At 38.1% G+C, this 20,328-nt stretch overlaps 1 protein-coding gene across 1 annotated transcript in view; it reads left to right on the forward strand.

Moving 5' to 3' along the window:
* LOC133591703 (anthrax toxin receptor 1-like) overlaps positions 1–20,328 on the forward strand; it is a 67,315-nt gene that overhangs the window by 25,998 nt on the left and 20,989 nt on the right. Inside the window, exons 10-15 of the mRNA XM_061944284.1 lie at positions 6,008–6,106; positions 7,570–7,639; positions 16,160–16,238; positions 16,469–16,564; positions 16,645–16,683; positions 19,619–19,717. Of these exons, the coding sequence (XP_061800268.1) occupies positions 6,008–6,106; positions 7,570–7,639; positions 16,160–16,238; positions 16,469–16,564; positions 16,645–16,683; positions 19,619–19,717 (482 nt within the window). The remainder of the gene's footprint in view (positions 1–6,007; positions 6,107–7,569; positions 7,640–16,159; positions 16,239–16,468; positions 16,565–16,644; positions 16,684–19,618; positions 19,718–20,328) is intronic.

The following is a 20,328-nucleotide window of genomic DNA, read 5'->3' on the forward strand; positions in this document are numbered from 1 at the left end:
TCAGGTGAAAATGGACACAGACATGAGGCCCGCAGAGGCGGGCAGCAACATATGTGGCACGAGTCAGCGGGGCGCCACCAGTCAATGCCCACCATGTTTCTGACAGCCTTAACCTTTTAGCCTGACACTGTACATGACAGACTATGGGTGGGGAAACTAATCTAATCTCAATGTGCTACTAACTACAGTGTAGTGTTGTCCCGATACCAATATGTTGGTAACGGTACCAAAAATGTGATACTTTTCAAAATAAAGGGGACCACAAAAACTTGCATTTTGGCTTTATTTCAACAAAAAATCTTAGGGTACATTAAACATATGTTTCTTATTGCAATTGTGTCCTTAAATAAAATAGTGAACATACGAGACAACTTGTCTTCTAGTAGTAAGTAAGCAAACAAAGGCTCCTAATAGTGACATATTGTGTCATTTTCCATTCAATTATTTTGTCAAAATTATTAAGGACAAGTGGTAGAAAATGAATTATTAATCTACTTTTTCATTTACTGTTAATATCTGCTTACTTTCTCTTTTAACATGTTCTATCTACACTTCTGTTAAAATGTAATAATCACTTATTCTTCTGTTTGATACTTTACATTAGTTTTGGATGATACCACAAATTTGGGCATCAATCCGATACCAAATCGTTACAGGATCATACATTGGTCATATTCAAAGTCCTCATGTGTCCAGGGTTGTTTTTCCTGAGTTTATAAACATAATATCAATTTAAAAAAACGAAGATTTTGTGACGATAAAAAATATCAATGTAATCATAGTAGTATCGACTAGATACGCTCTTGTACTTCATATCATTACAGTGGATGTTAGGTGTAGATCCACTAATGGTGTTTGTTTACATTCAGGCACAGTGTCATGTTTAGCTATTCCTTGTCCTGCAGGGATGATACTTGTAAGAAACGTACTTTATTTGTCGCCATGGAGGCGAGGATTAGTGGTTTAGAAGTATCCACAACACTGCAAAATGAGGATGGACTTCAGCCGCTAGCTAGCGAGCAATGTCTTAAGCACCTCTTCCTGAGGGCGTTTCAGTGTTATAGCTTCACCTTTATCGTTAGTTTTTAAGCCAAAATGTGTGCATTCTCCCTTTTCTGTCTACACACTGTGTCTGCTTGTAAGTACTCCGTGATTGTGCGCAGCCGAACTTGCTCCTCTGCTCGTAAACCAGTAATGTCACGGCGTGACGACGACGGTGTGGCGGGGGGTTGATTGAACGGTACTTTTTAGAGGTGGTATTATACCGAATATGATTCATTATTATCGCGGTACTATACTAATACCGGTATAGCGTACAACCCTACTACAGTGTGCTATCTTTCCTATAAATTCTTTCTAAATTCCCCCGAGGCCTGACTGCAATGATCAGCTTTGTCTCTCTCAGCCAAGGCACACAGCATCAGACCTTATGTTCCTGTATGCAGTCAGCTGCAAGTTGTCTTGTTATAAATCATTAGTGCAATCCAGGGGTCTGGTATAAATTAGTTCAATGATGCCTCTGATTGTTGTGGTCAAACATAAAACCGACCTCATGAGGAGGGCGAGCCAAACAGGAAATGAGTGTGTCGTTGTGCTGCGTGTGATGTCAGTGTGAGTTTGTGTGGGGGGTATATAAAGCTGTCTCAGCACTCTCAGCTTCAATACCCAAAAAGGCATTGAGCCTCTTTTATCATCTTAAAAAGATACATTGAGATGCAGGAGTGTTTGTTACATTGCATCTTTAAAGGTGACATATTGTGCTATTTTTCAAGAAGTTTACCAAAGTAGCCTTAATGTATTTTTTTACGTATACACTGGTACTTGGTAACATTGTTTCTCGTGATAGATGTCATATTACACATATACATATACACTACAACTAGAGAACGTGAGCGACAGAGCTAAGATTACAGTTACATTTTAACAGCAACATCATGCTGGGTAAATCAAACAACAGCACCCATATCTGTAGCTGACTGACATATCGTTGACAGAGGTCCACCTTTTATTTTAAGATATGTAGTAAAGCCTACTTGTTATATTTTTTATTTTTTTTACAAAACTGTCCTCTGTGAAGTGCCAGGTGTATATGGAGTAGGCTCATCTAGCTGGGGGGGTCGAAGCGATGTAGTGACCATGCGAAAGGAAGTTTTTGTTTTTATGATGTAATTGAAAGTGACCATTTGAGGTCCTCTTTTCTCAAAATAATTGAAATAAGTCCTCCGCCTTCTTGCTTTGACCTTTTATTCTTTTTTTTTCTTAAAAATGCACATAATCAAGATTGAAATTGCACTTTTAACATCTGATGAGTTTGATGCTAAAACAGATATCTCCCTTTTCCTTGTTTTGAGGAAATCAATGTTTTTTGTGGAGCTTTTCATGAAACAGCCATCCTGCTGATTGTTGTTTCTAACAACCAAAATGATTGTCTCAATTTGAAAAATGCACATGTATTGAAACATTTTATATTGATCATTTTCTACAAATATTGCAGCAAAAACAGATAACTCCAAATATTGTTTATTTGCAAAAACAGACTAATGCTTTATGGTCCCAGTCTGGCCCTGAAAAATAGTGAAAGCAGATCTGTTTTTTTCAGAGGAATGCTTATTCCATCACTGAAATTAATTAATTTCATCCCAAAAAAACACCTTTTTTGATTGATCCCCGGACAGGGGAGTCCAGGGTTTACAATAGGCCCCTTTCCACCAAAAGTTCAGGACCTTTGGTTCCTGAAACGTCTGGTTCCTGGATCTATAAGTTCCTGTAGAAGTGTGTGGTTTGTGTTTCCACCGCATTTTACAGTTCACGATAGTTTATACAAATAAGGCTGATGACGTATGGATGAGTGGTTTACTATATTTCTACACTTATACCATGTAAATAAACAGACAATATTAGCTCGGAGTTATTTTACAAAAAAGTAAGTAATTAAAATAGAAAGCAATCATATACAAAACGATATGATTTAAAAAATAAATTGTACCGAATTGTTCATAAAAAGTCAGGCTTTTGTCCGCAATGTCCAACAGTCAGAAAGTCGTCCTCTCAGTAAATGATTAATTCATGAAGTTCAGGCGATCCCTTATGGTCTATTTCAGCTGTAAATAGCAATATATAAATAATAAATGTCAGTGTTTATCTCACGCCGACAACACAAACACATCATCAAATTCCGATGCACTGATTGGTCTGATGTGATTTGTCTGTTTGTGCCAGAAAGACAGTATGGCGCTTGTTGGTTTCTGAGTAAAACAAAATATTCAACAGTGAAATGCCAAAGAGAAGTCGTTTTTGCGGAAAATCTGATTTTACTTCCTGGAGAATGGTGTAAACCAGTGGTTCTCAAACTTTTTTCACAAAGTACCACCTCAGAAAGCACTTGGCTCTCCAGGTACCACCATAATGATCAACATTAAAATATTGTAGCCTAGTAAGCGTAGATATTCTTTGAAAACAAGGCATAGGTTTTATTTAACAGGCATGTTTGATATTCTGGCAACTGTAACACTACACACTGTTTGAACAGTAACACTGTGTTTAAATATTTAACTAAGTGATTAATTGGTGTTCAACTAGATGGACCCCGCGTACCACTAGTGGTACACAGTTTCAGAATCCCTGGTGTAAACTATTTAGTGGTAATCACAGCTCAAAATTGGCAGAATGGCGTTTATCGTTTTTTGCCCCTGAACTCTTCATGTGTGCATTAATAAAAATACAAATCAATATAAAAACTACTTCGCCACCATACAGATCTGCACCCACACCTCACCATCCTCATGTGAGCTGTGCAGAAACTATGTTTGCATATTTATAAAGTTCAGGGCACTCCATGCGGTTTGATTTGGTCAATGTTTATTATTTGTGCATATTATCAATTAATCAAAGCAACAGGATATAAACCGAAGCTTTTATCTTGTCAAATTATTCGATTTAATAAATTAATTGTTGCAGCTTTGCATAAAAATAGGGAACCTTTCACGGCAATATCATGTCTGCAAAACGTTACTCTGCAAAGCTTAAGTATATTACGTGCAATGTTCCCTCTAATTTTTCATGTGTGTGAGCAAACGCACAAACTCCCTGAGCATTCAGTGGAGCACATGTGAGCAACATCAGACGTGCACACTGTGGCCACACCAGCGTCACACCTGTCCCAAACCTGACAACATAACAATTTAAATGTTTTATTAAAATAATTTTCTGATATAAGTGATTTTGCCCTCTTACAATGACAATAACAAAAAAACATGTTTTTCATGACCTATGTGCTAATATTCTATGTCTGACTGCGGGTCCTGCCTTTAAAATAAATGTTACCCCTTTCAGAGATTACATTTAGTTCCTGTAACTTTCTGTCTGTAAAATACATCTTTTTATTAGCATTTATGAAATCTAGTGACAATATTTCATGAATAATATCCTTAGATTAACATTCTTAATAAATGGCAGTAAAATAAGCACACATCTGATTGTGGAGTCAGAGTGTTACAACCTGGCATTTACACATTGTGTGGCGTTGGGGTTGTCCGACTTTTTGTGTGGCCATAAACGCAGCACTGTCTAAGTGCCATGAGTGCTTGTGTTGGTGCAAGTGAGACAGAGCGAGCGGCTTCTGTTGAAACGACGGATGATAACGTTGGTTTAAGCCTGGTTTGTATGGCAGAAAATTACCAATTTTTATAGATAAAAGTTTGTTTTACTCATGTTTTTGGTGTGGTTACAAACAGTTTTGCTCAATAAAGTGATTGATGGAATTCCTGTCCGTAAAGTGTCTCGACAGACGATAATTGAACTGTGTTGACAAAGATTGTTTTATTCATTGGGGCCACTCTTGTTGTCACCTGTCACTCACAGAGTTGCATTGCAAAATCATACAGAATAAATTGTAATGTGTTTATTATGTTTAAAGTTCAGATGGGATTTTTGATTTCCTGCGCGGCATTCATTTGCTGTGCGCAGAGGACACGTGAGCAGTGCGCAATTGCGCAGGCGCGCACCTTAGAGGGAACGTTGATTACGTGACTTTTTGAAAATACTTTTGGAGCATGCAGTGATGTAAAAATGCACATAATTAAACTACAGTTAAGGAAAACAACAATGTCCAGTTGCAAGAACTCAGTAAAACATAAAATGAACTAAACCCTAAAAATATATTTGTTAAAAACTCTTCAGCACAAATGGCTTGTCTTGACTTGTGTTTTTGTGTGCATTTGTATTCGCGGCATTGTGTGTAGTAGCTGGTGTGACCTTTTAGGATGTAGTGTCACGTATACACCCACACACCCTGCTGTGTTTTTACGCAGTGATCTTCACGCTGGAGCTTTGAAATGTTAAAGGTGTGACCGATGTTCACTTCTATTAGCCGGGACGATGCTAGAGGTGCACAGGCAGAGACCAAACACACAAGATGCTCAGACGTCACTGTAGAAAAGGCAAACAAACAAGTTGTTTCCTCACACAAACACACACATGCAGACACCATGGCGCGATGCCATAGGTAAGGTCAGACCCACTTTGACAGCGCCTCGTCGTTGTCTGCCCCACAGGCATGTTTTTCAAGCAAGTGTTTTCTTCCCGTCCGCCAACATATGCTGAGTAGCAACCACATAGACACTGCGGCATATGCTAGCAAGGCCCTGTCAGGGCACTTTAACAGCGCCTGAGGGAAAATAAAGGTCAAAGACACACACGCACCATGCACACACGCCTTCTAGCAACGGCACACACGCCGAGTTATTTTGGAATAGAAGCATATTTAGCATTAGCACCGTTGGAGCATATTATTGCCTTTCCACACGTGCACGCACAGGCAAACAGATGTAAACAGACCGTAATGAGGCGTGCACAAGCTTGGGCGCACCAGAGGAAGGAAATGGCTGTAAGCACTCAGGATAATGGTGATCATTTTCCTCTTTGAAGCTCTTGAAAAAGTTGAGTTATTTCATAAATAAAGAAAGTCTTACCCTTGCTGCGCATGTGCATCTACTTGTTTGTCTCACAGAGAGCTTTCAGGTGGTGGTGAGAGGAAACGGCTTTCTCCATGCCAGAAACATTGACCAGGTTCTCTGCAGCTTCAAACTGAATGACACACACACTGTTGGTGAGTTGGCTCAAGGCAAACACGGTGACAAACTGTACACAGCCACAGTGTGGTACAGTATATTACACTTCAAAGGATGGGACGTTTGATCTTGATCCAGAAGTTTGTCTGGATCCCGAGAAAAACATTTAATAAGGTGCTTTACGAGAAATTACAACCTTATCTAATGAGATTTGACAGATATATTACAATCTGTTCATTTAGATTTACCGTGTTGGATCGTTATTGTTGCCAAAAGTATAATCTGAAACAGATCTGGAGGCCATAAATAACATTTTATGACAGGCTTTTTAGAAATCACCATCCGCCCGATGGTTATAACCAAAATTTGAAAGAAAGAAAAAAAATTCCATTCAAAAATGGAAGTTGAACTAACCTGTTCCAATGTCAAATTGTTACCATCATAAAACTTGTATTTAGTGTACAGGCAGTGCAATATGTAACATTCTTAACTTGTCTTGTACGTTTGTTTGTTTGTTTGTGTTTGTTTGTTTGTTTATTTAAATCCCTAATAGCTGCAGCAATAGTAATTTCAAAAAGTATTTATACATGTACAACATTACACATTCGTACATGACAAATAACACCACATTCAAAATAAAACAACAGCTCTGCATTAATTACATACAATCGTTAAACTAGTATAGATCACACAATAGGCATGTTTGTTAAACAAAAGATACAATTTAAAATTATTAGCACGCAGTCTAGTTAGAATAAGAAAATAGACCAACGGGACAAGAAAATAATAATAATCATCATTAGAGATGTCCGATATTATCGGACATCTCTAATGATAAATGCTTTAAAATGTGATATCGGAAATTATCAGTATCGGTTTCAAAAAGTAAAATTTATGACTTTTTAAAACGCTGCTGTACGGAGTGGTACACGGACGTAGGGAGAAGTACAGAGCGCCAATAAACCTTAAAGGCACTACCTTTGCGTGCCAGCCCAATCACACAATATCTACGGCTTTTCACACACACAAGTGAATGCCAGGCATACTTGGTCAACAGCCATACAGGTCACACTGAGGGTGGCCGTATAAACAACTTTAACACTGTTACAAATATGCGCCACACTGTGAACCCACACCAAACAAGAATGATAAACACATTTCGGGAGAACATCTGCACCGTAACACAGCATAAACACAACAGAACATATACCCAGAACCCCTTGCAGCACTAACTCTTCCGGGACGCTACAATATACACCCCCCCTGCTAACCAAGTCAGTGTAAAAATAACATTCTTAATCATAAAATGTAAAAACAATAAAACATTTTATGCAACATTTTACACTTGTAAAAATAAGTTAACCACTGTTGGGGCAAGTGTCCTTATCACATGTGACTTCCAGTATTTACTCAATTCCTTCTCTTCACACTGTACTGTAGGACAGTTAACTGGGGTGCATTAGGCCAAAATAAATCGACTTACGATTGAATTTTTCTGCAGATGAGAGACCAGCTGGAATAGAGGATACGTTCCTTCTCTGTCCCGCTCCTGTTATTGAAGAGGTGGGAAGGTAAGTTACATTTATGCATATCAAACTCTTGCCTTCATATTTGTTTACTGTGAGACAAACCTCGCACCCACATCTGGGCCAGATGTATGCGTGAGTCCGATGTGGATTACATACTACTTTTGTCCTTGACAACAAAGTCCGTGAGTGTGTGCGATCAATCAGAGTTTGTCACCGCTAACGAAGGCAGACACCAATCAGGAGGGGCCAACAGGAAGAGAGCCCAGGAACACGACTTAATGAGCCCCCCCCCCCCCCCACTCGTGTGTGTGTGTGTGTGTGTGTGTGTGTATATGTGCGTGCCTATCTATGTGTGATCCCAATCTGTGGCTGACACTTTTAGCAGAGAGAAAGAGTGTGAGGGGAGGTGTCCGACTAGTGTAAAGTTTCCTCTAAGCGTTTGCAGCTCAGCCCAGGGTGATTGCGAGTGGGAGTTTCGAGTGGGGCAGACAGAGCGCGGCTATGGGCTGAGCTCCAAGTGGACCGAGGCCCAGCAGCATTCCCGGCCCTGCTGCCCCGGAGTCCTGTGCATAATTATACACTGCAGCCTGCGGCTTCAGACACCTCCCAGTCATCATCTGTCTTAGTGCTGTCACTCAGATTTCTTGCGTGATTTGAGCTCGTCTTGTGCACTGCTGCAAAGTAGTTTGCTGACAGGGAAGCCCTCCTCAGACATTTTAAGGAGGAATTTTGTTTTCACACTGTGGCATTTTGAGGGTTTGAGTACATATCGCAACACATGTGACACTCAATACACATAGAATTTGAATTAAAATGTCAGCCAGAATGGACTTGTTCTCCCCCACATCCCAGCTAAGAATAATAGATGAATGGAAACATGGCAAAGAAACATTGCTCAATCTGTTTTTTCAATCTGTATAACTTTAAAGGGGAACATTATCACAATTTCAGAAGGGTTAAAACCATTAAAAATCAGTTCCCAGTGGCTTATTTTATTTTTCGAAGTTTTTTTCAAAATTTTACCCATCACGCAATATCCCTAAAAAAATCTTCAAAGTGCCTGATTTTAACCATCGTTATATACACCCGTCCATTTTCCTGTGACGTCACAAAGTGATGCCGATACAAACAAACATGGCGGATAGAACAGCAAGTTTATAGCGACATTAGCTCGGATTCAGACTCGGATTTCAGCGGCTTAAGCGATTCAACAGATTACGCAGGTATTGAAACGAAATTGAAGAAGAAACTCAAGCTATTGAGCCATATCGGTTTGAACCGTATGCAAGCGAAACCGACGAAAACGACACGACAGCCAGCGACACGGGAGAAAGCGAGGACGAATTTGGCGATCGCCTTCTAACCAACGATTGGTATGTGTTTGTTTGGCATTAAAGGAAACTAACAACTATGAACTAGGTTTACAGCATATGAAATACATTTGGCAACAACATGCACTTTGAAAGTGCAGACAGCCCAGTTTTCATCAATTAATATATTCTGTAGACATACCCTCATCCGCTCTCTTTTCCTGGGGGTCTGGCGGCAGATTTCTTTGACTTTATCGTTGGAGATGCATCTGCTGTGAGTGTCGCAGGATATCCACACATTCTTGCCATCTCTGTCGTAGCATAGCTTTCGTCGGTAAAGTGTGCGGAACAAACGTCCAATTTCTTGCCACTTTTGCATCTTTGGGCCACTGGTGCAACTTGAATCCGTCCCTGTTCGTGTTGTTACACCCTCCAACAACACATCGACGAGGCATGATGTCTCCAAGGTATGGAAAACAGTCGAAAAAACGGAAAATAACAGAGCTGTTTTGACTCGGTGTTTGAGAAAATGGCGGATTGCTTCCCGATGTGACGTCATCGCTCCGAGAGCGAATAATAGAAAGGCGTTTAATTTGCCAAAATTCACCCATTTAGAGTTCGGAAATCGGTTAAAAAAATATATGGTCTTTTTTCTGCAACATCAAGGTATATATTGACGCTTACATAGGTCTGGTGATAATGTTCCCCTTTAAAATGTTCCTATTTTTCAGTCGTTACCTATGTGAAATAATCAATCAAACCTTTGCTTTAATAGTTCATATGGCCTTTGCTGATGAATCGATACACATCTGTTATCCTTTTTTAAAGGGGACCTATGATGTAAATCCAGCTTTTCTTACCTATCGGTAACTGCTTTTGTGTATTTGGGAGTCCTGATAATTTGAAATCATACCGAAATATTTTGCGCCCCCCACCCCATTTCCACTGTGACTATAAATAGTATAATTTCTCTATATAATTGTTATAACTATACCTCCGCATAACGTTGTAAGCTTATTAATATTAAAGGAAACAACACACACAGGTCTTTATTTGTCTCCCACCGTGGTTACAGTGAAGCCAAGTGCTACATACACTTCATCATATTCTGGTACGGCCAAAAAAAACATGTTCCCCGAGGTCACACGCAGCGCAGGGGGGCTTGCCTCACTATTTGAGAAGGACTACCGTAGAGGCATTGCAGAGATAGGTATAAAATATTATTGCCTTCGTTCATACTTCCGCCAAACTTTGCACAACCTGTGAAGTTTTTCCCACCTGTGATGTCAGGTGATTATCCATATATGGTAGAAATGTACCTGAAGATCTTTGCGCGAATCCGCCATTTTGAATCTATGTACAAGCGTTTGTAGTCGGCTCTACAACATGTCCAAAGTACATCCACAAGAACGAAAATGCTCTGTTATTGGATGTATTAACCAACACCGGTCAATATACACACCTCTCGTCTCATCTGAAGAATTAAAAAGAAGGGAGGAAGGTTCAGTCAACTTGAAGGGGCGGCGTGAGGAGGGGTTCATTTGCATCTTAACAACTCTGCCTCTCAAAACGGCTTGTTTCCAGAAGTAGCCAAAAAGTGGCTTAAAGATATGGCTTCACAGCAAAATCTATGCAAAATTTTGACCATTCATCATTACATGTTATGTAGATAAAAATAGAAAGAAAACAATCATAACAGGTCCCCTTTAAATAAAAAAATGACATAAATAAATATAAATGATTGCATATCTTTAGAATAACATAGCTTGTATGGGTGTGGGAAAAAAATCTATTTTAATTTGAATCGCAATTCTCTTGTTGGGCGATTCAGAATCGATTCTCATTTTTTTAAAATCGGTTTTATTTTTTTTATTTTTTTTTATTTTATTTTTTTAATCATTTTTTTTAATTTTTTTTTTTTTAATTAATCAATCCTACAAAACAATACACAGCAATGCCATAACAATGCAATCCAATTCCAAAACCAAACCCGACCCAGCAACACTCAGAACTGCAATAAACAGAGCGATTGAGAGGAGACACAAACACGACACAGAACAAACAAAAAGTAGTGAAACAAAAATGAATATTATCAACAACAGTATCAATATTAGTTACAATTTCAACATAGCAGTGATTAAAAATCCCTCATTGACATTATCATTAGACATTTATAAAAATATAAAAAAATTAACAATAGTGTCACAGTGGCTTACACTTGCATCGCATCTCATAAGCTTGACCACACACTGTGTCCAATATTTTCAAAAAAGATAAAATAAGTCATATTTTTGGTTCATTTAATAGTTAAAACAAATTTAAATTATTGCACTCAGTTGATAAAACATTGTCCTTTACAATTATAAAAGTGTTTTACAAAAATCTACTACTCCGCTTGCATGTCAGCAGACTGGGGTAAATCCTGCTGAAATCCTATGTATTGAATGAATAGAGAATCGTTTTGAATCGGGAAAATATCGTTTTTGAATCGAGAATCGCGTTGAATCGAAAAAAATAGATTTTGAATCGAATCGTGTCCCCAAGAATCGATATTGAATCGAATCGTGCGACACCCAAAGATTCGCAGCCCTAATAGCTTGATATCCAAATAAATCTTTCAGCTATTTTAGATTAAAAAATATATGGTTCCCCAATGTGGGAATTCTCATAAAATTCACCTAACCATCATAACAAAATCAGTTTCGAATATTAAAAACTGTGCACACAAAACCTAATCATTTTTCTTTAGTTCAAATGTGATTATTTGTACTTGTGAAATAATCCATTGACTATATATTTGCATATACAATTTCCTATAGAGTATAAAATGTAATGAACATACTATGTAAAAAGTAATATTTTGTATTTTCATTGTATTTTTTATAGTTTATTGTATAAATTAACACAATATAGATTACATACATATAATTTAGGCTATAACAATTTTGTTTTAATCAAACATTCAATACAAGAAAAACACATTGAATTAATATCATCCATCTGTATTAGTTTAGATATTTTTAATGTTAATTAAAACAAAACCTTCCTTTTATTCATGACAATTTTCTACACCCACCAAACAATAACCATGAGTTATGATTGTGCTGCAGGCCTTGATGGTTCTGAGCATAGTGCTTTGTCATACAGTGCCTGAAGGAGTTGTCTTTCCATGTAGTTGACGCCCATTAGTGCAGATTCAGCACTGCCTGACACCCTTGTGTCATACTGGTAAAAAGGAAATCAGCTGTGAAAGGCTGAAAGGGGCCGAACAGCTGCCGATAACATAACAGTCATAACATTAGGCACACCGTCCTCATCTAATAAGGCCTGTCACACCCTACAGGAAGTGACCATGAGACAAATACGGAAAGTCTTGGTGGGGTTGAGGTGCAGGTTCTGGTCAAGGTTTTCAACACCAGATTTATCCAATCATGTTTTATTGGTGATAATGCCGGTGCTGGTACTAAAGATCTTTAGGCTGCTGGTGACCCCGTCTTCAATCAGACCTCAATCACCCTCTGTTCTACCCAAGCCTTGTCTGATAGAATGAAGTCATTGATGGCGTCTTCACACAAATCCGTGTTGACTGCAATCCTTCCGGATGTGACTACCAACACACGTATAGTGTGGAGATGATGATTGATAGAGATTGATAGCAGCATGTCCCCCCAACCATATGACGATCCGGGAGTGGCACCTGCACCACCAATGTCCTCCTCCCCAAGTCAGTGACAGCATGCCACAGTTGTATAAGGAGATGTTGGAGGAGGCCATATGTGGTGGTGAGGAAGTAAAGGGGACGGGGGTGTTCTTCAGGAGGGAGTGATGCTGCTAAAGGGATGTAGAACAGGAAAGGTTCTCTTCCTTCCATCCCCCACTCTATCTATACCCACCCCACCTTGCAGTGACCTCCCCCCGATACCCCTTTCCTCAGTTTCAAAGCTCAATGCCCCCCTTGTTTGTCTCTGTCCCCCCAATCTGTCAGCACAGCACAAGAAGCCTTTCTCCATTCTCTTCCCCGCATTACAATCTGCAGCTGCCTCCTTCACCACTTCTTATATGGCTGCCAGCTTGCTTTGTTTTGGTCACTGACAAACACATGTATTCACCCGGCCAAATATAGCCAATTGTTTTGCCTTTCAGCTTTTTGTTTAATAGGAGGTTCCTTGTTGAATCCTAACTATTGCCAAATGTGAAACATGGATTAGGTCTGGATTCAATTTGTAGGTTCTGCAATCTGCATACACAATTTATTAAAAAGGAATTGACCCACACATGAGTTTGAATGTATTTAATTCAAATACTGTATGATATTGTAAATGTTGACCGTATTTTTCGGAGTATAAGTCGCACCGTCCGAAAATGCATAATAAAGAAGGAAAAAAACATATATAAGTCGCACTGGAGTATAAGTCGCATTTTTGGGGGAAATTTATTTGATAAAACCCAACACCAAGAATAGACATTTGAAAGGCAATTTAAAATAAATAAAGAATAGTGAACAACAGGCTGAATAAGTGTACGTTATATGAGGCATAAATAACCAACTGAGAACGTGCCTGGTATGTTAACGTAACATATTATGGTAAGAGTCATTCAAATAATTATAACATATAGAATATGCTATACGTTTACCAAACAATCTGTCACTCCTAATCGCTAAATCCCATATCTTTTACGTCTAGTCTCTTAAATGAATGAGGTAAATAATATTATTTGATATTTTACGGTAATGTGTTAATAATTTCACACATAAGTCGCTCCTGAGTATAAGTCGCACACCCGGCCAAACTATGAAAAAAACTGTGATTTATAGTCCGAAAATACGGTACCTTCTTATAAAATCTAATATAATCCAAGAGAATAAATAAAATCACTAATCCAAATTACATTGTAAAATAATACTATAATTGTCTGTAATCTAAAATTTTAATAGGCCGGTGAAAGTTAACACAATAATAACATGTAGACAAAAGTTTCCTTAAACGTTACTGTTTTTTTTAAATGTGATTAACGTGCGTCCTGTGTGACCCTCAGTCCATATAGGCCGGTGAAAGTTAACGCGATAATAACAAGTTGACAAAAGTTTCTTTAAACGTTACTGGTTTTTTGAAAACGTGTGTCACGTGGAGGGTCGCAGCTCACTGCAGGGTCGGACAACTCCGGACAAAGCGTGAAGGTAGGAGTATGATTAATTGTCATAAATCATAGCTTGAACCAAAAACAGGAAACAAGCAAAAGGAAAGCATGCCGTTCGCACGAGAAGCTAAAGAACTAAAACTTAGCACTGGAATCATGAACTAGAAGCCAAGAAACAAGAAATCAACCTGCGTGACTGTTGCATACCGCAAACAATGAAGCCAGACCGAGTGTGGCGAGCAACGTGAATAAATAGCTCTCTGACTAGTGCTCGGCAGCAGGTGAACACCAATCAGAGGCAGGTGGAAACAATAAGTAACCATGGCAACTAACAAGGGTGCACAAAAACAGGAACTTAGGGAGTCCAAACTAACAGAACATAACAAAAACATTATCCGGACCACGAATCATGACAACGTGATTAACGTGCGTCCTGTGTGACCCTCAGTCCATATCGTAGAATGTCACAGGAACAAATAGAGAGCATAAATGGACAAAGAAAAAGGTTTAGTCAATGGCAAGTTTAGCTTTGAAGTCCTGGCAGGTCGCTCATTCCTCGAGACCAAAGTTATTTTCATCCACTTTTGCTGTGAGTTATCACCCGAGTTCCTATCTGCGAGCAGCAGCAGTGTTGCCAAGTCTGCGTTTTACAGGCGACTTTGGGCTTGTTTTATTTCTAAAGTCGCTTGCAAAGTTTGTGAGTCGCGGCATTGTGTTTTTTCATCTTATTATAGAATGTGTTGTTTATTATGTGGGCTTGCTTTTCTTTCCCCACAATAAAGCAAAACACGACTGTGCCGGTAGATTGTTTGTTCCTTTCTACACAATATTTCCTGGTTTTCGCGACACACACCACGCACAGAAATGTGTGTGTGTGTATGTGTATGTGTGTATACATACATATATATATATATATATATATATATATATATATATATATATATATATATATATATATATATATATATATATATATGTATATATATATATATATATATATATATATATATATATATATATAGGAGAAAGCGAGAGCACTAAAAGTCTGGATTAGACCCCAGATGGAAAATGCCTTGCGTGTGTGCGCATGTGTGTGTCTTTGTCTGTATTTATTTTGTTTTTTAGCTGTATGCAAGCATAATGTTGAATTAACAAACATTTGCATAAATCAAACAAATTGTACAGTCCCATCTTGGGGGTGCATTTTAATAAGGTATACTCAATAATGAAAAACTAACTATTTGCGTTAACTATAGACATAATGCGATTAATCATGATTGAATATTTCAATAGTTCAAATGCCCTAGTTTTTATTAAATCATTGCAAAAACAGTTTAATACATCATATATCAAAAATATATTATTGACATTATTCATTTTAATGACATTGCACACATGTCAAAAATATGTCATAATATAGCAAAAATATTTTAAATACATCACACATTAAAAAACAACACATCAAATAATGTTTGTGTGTGTTTTAATGAAATTTGACTTAACCATAGTTTTCAAAAAATCACAATAAATAAGCTGTCCACAATATTATAAAAAGTTGCACAATCGCATGAGATGTAATATAAGACTTGTGTAAACATAAGGATGCTTAATAAAAATCCTGAAGGCACATCCCTTGTTGATCAATAACGTGTTATATAACCTATCTAATCCAATTCTGATATACATTTAGGATTGTCATTATTTTGGGTAAGGCCATATTGTTGTATTTCATATTTAGCTTTGCCCATTTTAAGACAAAAAAAATATATTTTTTAATTCCATAATTTTTGGGGAAATATTAGTGAATGCAATCAAAAAATCAGATTTTTATTCCAAAATATATAATTTACGCTTCTCCTCTTTTTCCCATAGCCTCAGGTAAATAAGATGTCGTTAAATGTTGAGGTTTGTGGTTTCCAAGCAGAGGAAATGAAGTATGTAAGGCAGAGAACTCCCCTGACCTTTTGCGGATTTGGGAAAAGTGTCGATGTCAGCATTTTCAGAAAGCAAGTATGGGCAGAGCCCCTGGAGAAATGTGCTGGCTGACTGTGGCAAGCGTGTACACAGTAGACCACGTCCAAGACGTTAAAGCTTTTCATGTTGTGTTTTGCAGGGTGATCTACCTGCAGGTGAGCATGAACGAGGGCCTCTCCTACATCACCAGTTCAGTTCACATCACAACTACTGAATGTGTGAGTACTTGTGCAGTCAACAACAACACACTTTTTTTTTTTTACTTACCTTTTCCTTTCAAACTTGTTTTGGATTCTCTCCAGTCTTCTTCCTTCTCTTCTTTCTGACGTCTCCTCTGTTGTGTGTGTCATCAGAGGAGGCTGTGAGTACTTTGTAACCTGCTCAGCTTGACAAGATCTGCTACATCGGACCTTATTCTTGTTTTAATTCGTCGTTCATTGTGTTGCAGTTTGACGGCACCATCGTGCTGATTTCCCTGCTGGTGGTGTTCTTGCTGTTGGCCCTGCTGCTCATGTGGTGGTTTTGGCCTCTCTGCTGCACTGTGGTAAGGTCACACGTCATCATTGTATCTTTCATTTCTGTTTGGTTGTCAATTTAAGATTGTTTTGTTATCTTAACCCTCAGGTAATTAAAGAACCTCCACCGCCACCTCCTCCAGAGCCTGTAAGTCTAAATGCTCATTTATCAAAATGATCCTCTGTAGTTTTTTTCCTGTGTTTCCACTATTCCTGTGTGAGACTCATATTTATTTTATTTTTAGTTCCTGTTTGCAACTGTATATTCCACCTTCATTCTTGTTTGAAGGAGCTAGAAGTGCACCTGTTTTTATTGTTAATTGGAGTTGTATTTAGTCAGCTTGGTTCTCTGCTAGGTGCTTGATCATTGCTTTTTGCTAGCTACCTCCAAGCAGTTATGCTTGCCAAGCAAAGGATATGCATGTTTGTGCATTTCCTTGCAGCACTATTTTGTTCGTACTTTTCCCTAATAAAGAGGCACAACACCAAGCCAGATCGTAAAAGTATCTATCTATAAGGCTAAGAACTATATTGTATACTTGAGCCAAATGCTCTAATCCAGTGTTTCTTAACCATAGGTTGTTGGGCAGCGAGTCCCCCCGAGAGCAGTGTTTTTCAACCTTTTTTGTGCCAAGGCGCATTTTTTTCATTTAGAAAATCTGGAGGCACACCACCAGCAGAAGTCATTAAAAACGAAACTCAGAAGACAATAAAAAGTTATTGTCGCAATTGTTGGATATTAATTTAAACCATAACCAAGCATGCATCAATAGAGCTCTTGTCTCAAAGTAGGTCTACTGTCATGACCTGCCACATCACGTCGTGACTTATTTTGAATTTTTTGCTGTTTTCCTGTGTGTAGTGTTTTAGTTCTTGTCTTGCGCTCCTATTTTGGTGGCTTTTTCTCTTTTTTTGGTATTTTCCTTTAGCAGTTTCATGTCTTCCTTTGAGTGATATTTCCCGCATCTACTTTGTTTTAGCAATCAAGAATATTTCAGTTGTTTATATCCTTCTTTGTGGTGACATTGTTGATTGTCATGTCATGTTCGCATGTACTTTGTGGACGCCGTCTTTGCTCCACAGTAAGTCTTTGCTGTCGTCCAGCATTCTGTTTTTGTTTACTTTGTAACCAGTTCAGTTTTAGTTTCGTTCTGCATAGCCTTCCCTAAGATTCAATGCCTTTTCTTAGGGGCACTCATCTTTTGTTTAGTTTTGGTTTAAGCATTAGACACCTTTTTACCTGCACGCTGCCTCCCGCTGTTTCCGACATCTACAAACCAATTAGCTAACGGCTGCCACCTACTGATATGAAAGAGTACTACACGGTTACTCTGCCGAGCTCTAAACAGCACCGACACTCAACATCCATCCATCCATCCATCCATCCATGCCGAGCGCTAAACAGCACCGACACTCAACAACAACACATAATTTGCAGACTATAATAACTGGTTGGCAAAAAAATATTTTCAACCCAAACAGGTGAAATTAGATAATCTCCCACGGCACACATGGGAGATTGCCACAGTTGAAAAACATTGCCCTAGAGGGCCGCCAAAAATATCTCAGCTGTACTCAGTTGTGATAAATGTCTCCACCATTTTTGGCAGTAATGGCAATTAAAAACTAACACAAGTTTGGAGCTAAAGTCATGGAGAAGTTTATTGAGCGCAAAAAGTATGACTAAAGTGGTGAAGCTTTATTTGCATTTGCACTTAAATTTTATTGACAATTTATTTAAGAAACATATATATCATTATCATTTATTTATAATGTATTTATTTTAGCACTGTGTAATTTTATGTACATTTATTTTTCATCAGTTTTTATGTTTTAATTTTTTGCAGTATATTTGGTTAGTATATAATTTGTAATCAGCCTGACCTAAGCCTTGATAATATTTTTTTTGATTAAAACATGGTTTCATAGCTTTTGGCAAGGTTTATCCTGTTAAACTGTAGGTAAGTTAGATATAATTATTGAGTGCGATTAAAACCAAGAGTAAGATATAATATTTGAGTGGGGCCCCATGCTCCTCTGTAGTGGAAAAGTTGGGCCCTGAGGTGAAAAAGGTTAAGACACCCCTGCTGAGACATTTATGTACGTAAACCAGCAATGTGACATTTATTTTAACTGAAAAAGTGGAAACAAAAAGGTAGCTCTAATTGCTTCACGGCCATTCATTAACAAGTACAGTGGAACCCCGATTTACAAAATTAATTGGTTCTTGAACAATGTTTGTAAATTTAAAAGTTTGTTGTATTGAAGTAAATTTCTCCATAAGAAACAATGTAAAAATCAATAATGCGTTTCAATATTGTCTGTCAAGATACATGCATGGCGTGCTGCGTGTATCATGATCAATATAAAGTGTGACTCCCTCGATGGACAGTTGTCTCTTTGGTCCAGCTGGCCGGGGACATTTTTTCTGGTTTATTTAGATTAAGCACGCCATTTATGTCGAAAAAGCTTGTCTCCAAATTCCATATTTGCAGCTTTGAGTCAATTTCACCTCACTCTGTCAGCTTAATTCTGCTCCAACGTTTCACCCTCTTTTCTGTGCTCACTTCTGGAAGCAGAAGTTAATCCTTCATTCATTCAGCTTCACAAGTATAAGGTTGTGAATCCTCATTTGTCCAAAAACAGTCGTTTTGTTTCCGGAAGTAGGAACACACATTAGTTGCCAGTAGTCAGACGTGAACGGCTATGGAAACAGAAATCAATGCCTGGAAGTTAATTAAAATAATCAAAATATGGTACATTTTGAACATATTACATATTGTTATAAACGTGTCTGTTACTACAATATATATATACTTGCAGTGTGTATACAAAACGTTGATGGAGGGTTTTGAAGTTGTTTTAGAGGGCTTTGAAGACTACAACGGTGACTCCCTATCGCCGCATCTTCTAAGTGTTTTTTTTATCATCTTAAAAATCCTAATAAAAAAAAGATGTGTGTTCTTGTCTCTTATAATGATTGTGAATGATAGGCAAAATCCCCCAAAAAAGAGCGCACGCTCCCTTTAAGGGGAAACCTGTTTAGTTTTAAAACAGACTAACTGAGGCGTTTCTTCTAAAAGGAATCTGATGATGAAGATGGGATGCCCAAAAAGCGGTGGCCCACAGTGGACGCTTCCTACTACGGAGGACGAGGAGTGGGTGGCATCAAACGCATGGAGGTATACACACCTACACACAGATTACCATTAGTGCAGGGGTTGGGAAACCCAAAACGTTGAAAGAGCCATATTGGACCAAAAATCCAAAAAACAAATCTGTCTGGGGCCGCAAAAAATTAAAAGCCATATATGAGTCTTATAATGAAGGCAACACATGACGTAAGTGTCTATATTAGCCATAATAGCCTACTATCAAAATGACTATGTGTCGCAGGCTGAAGCAAATCTTTGTTGACAGAAATGTTGAAATTTAATATTTATTCGACACATTTTTACAACATTAGAAACCATTAGTAAATCAGAGGCTACTCAGAAGGAGAGATAACTCCTGGAAATTACTGGCTTTTAATGGCCAAAAGTATATAGATTTCTGTGTTCAAGTTAAAGGAAATGGCAGGCTGCCAAAGATTTGTTACAATCTTAAGTAATATTTAATCTTAGGTAATGTTTTCTGTGGTCTGGAACAACATGGCACACAAACAACTATTTGACATGCAGCCAATATTACATACGGATAATGTGTCATGAGACATGCAAAACTAAATTATATACAAAGAGGATAAAAGTAAAGGATATTAAATTAGCTCAAATATACCTACAAATGAGGCATA

The sequence above is a fragment of the Nerophis lumbriciformis genome, linkage group LG02, assembly GCF_033978685.3.
Source record: "Nerophis lumbriciformis linkage group LG02, RoL_Nlum_v2.1, whole genome shotgun sequence".
Taxonomy (NCBI): domain Eukaryota; kingdom Metazoa; phylum Chordata; class Actinopteri; order Syngnathiformes; family Syngnathidae; genus Nerophis; species Nerophis lumbriciformis.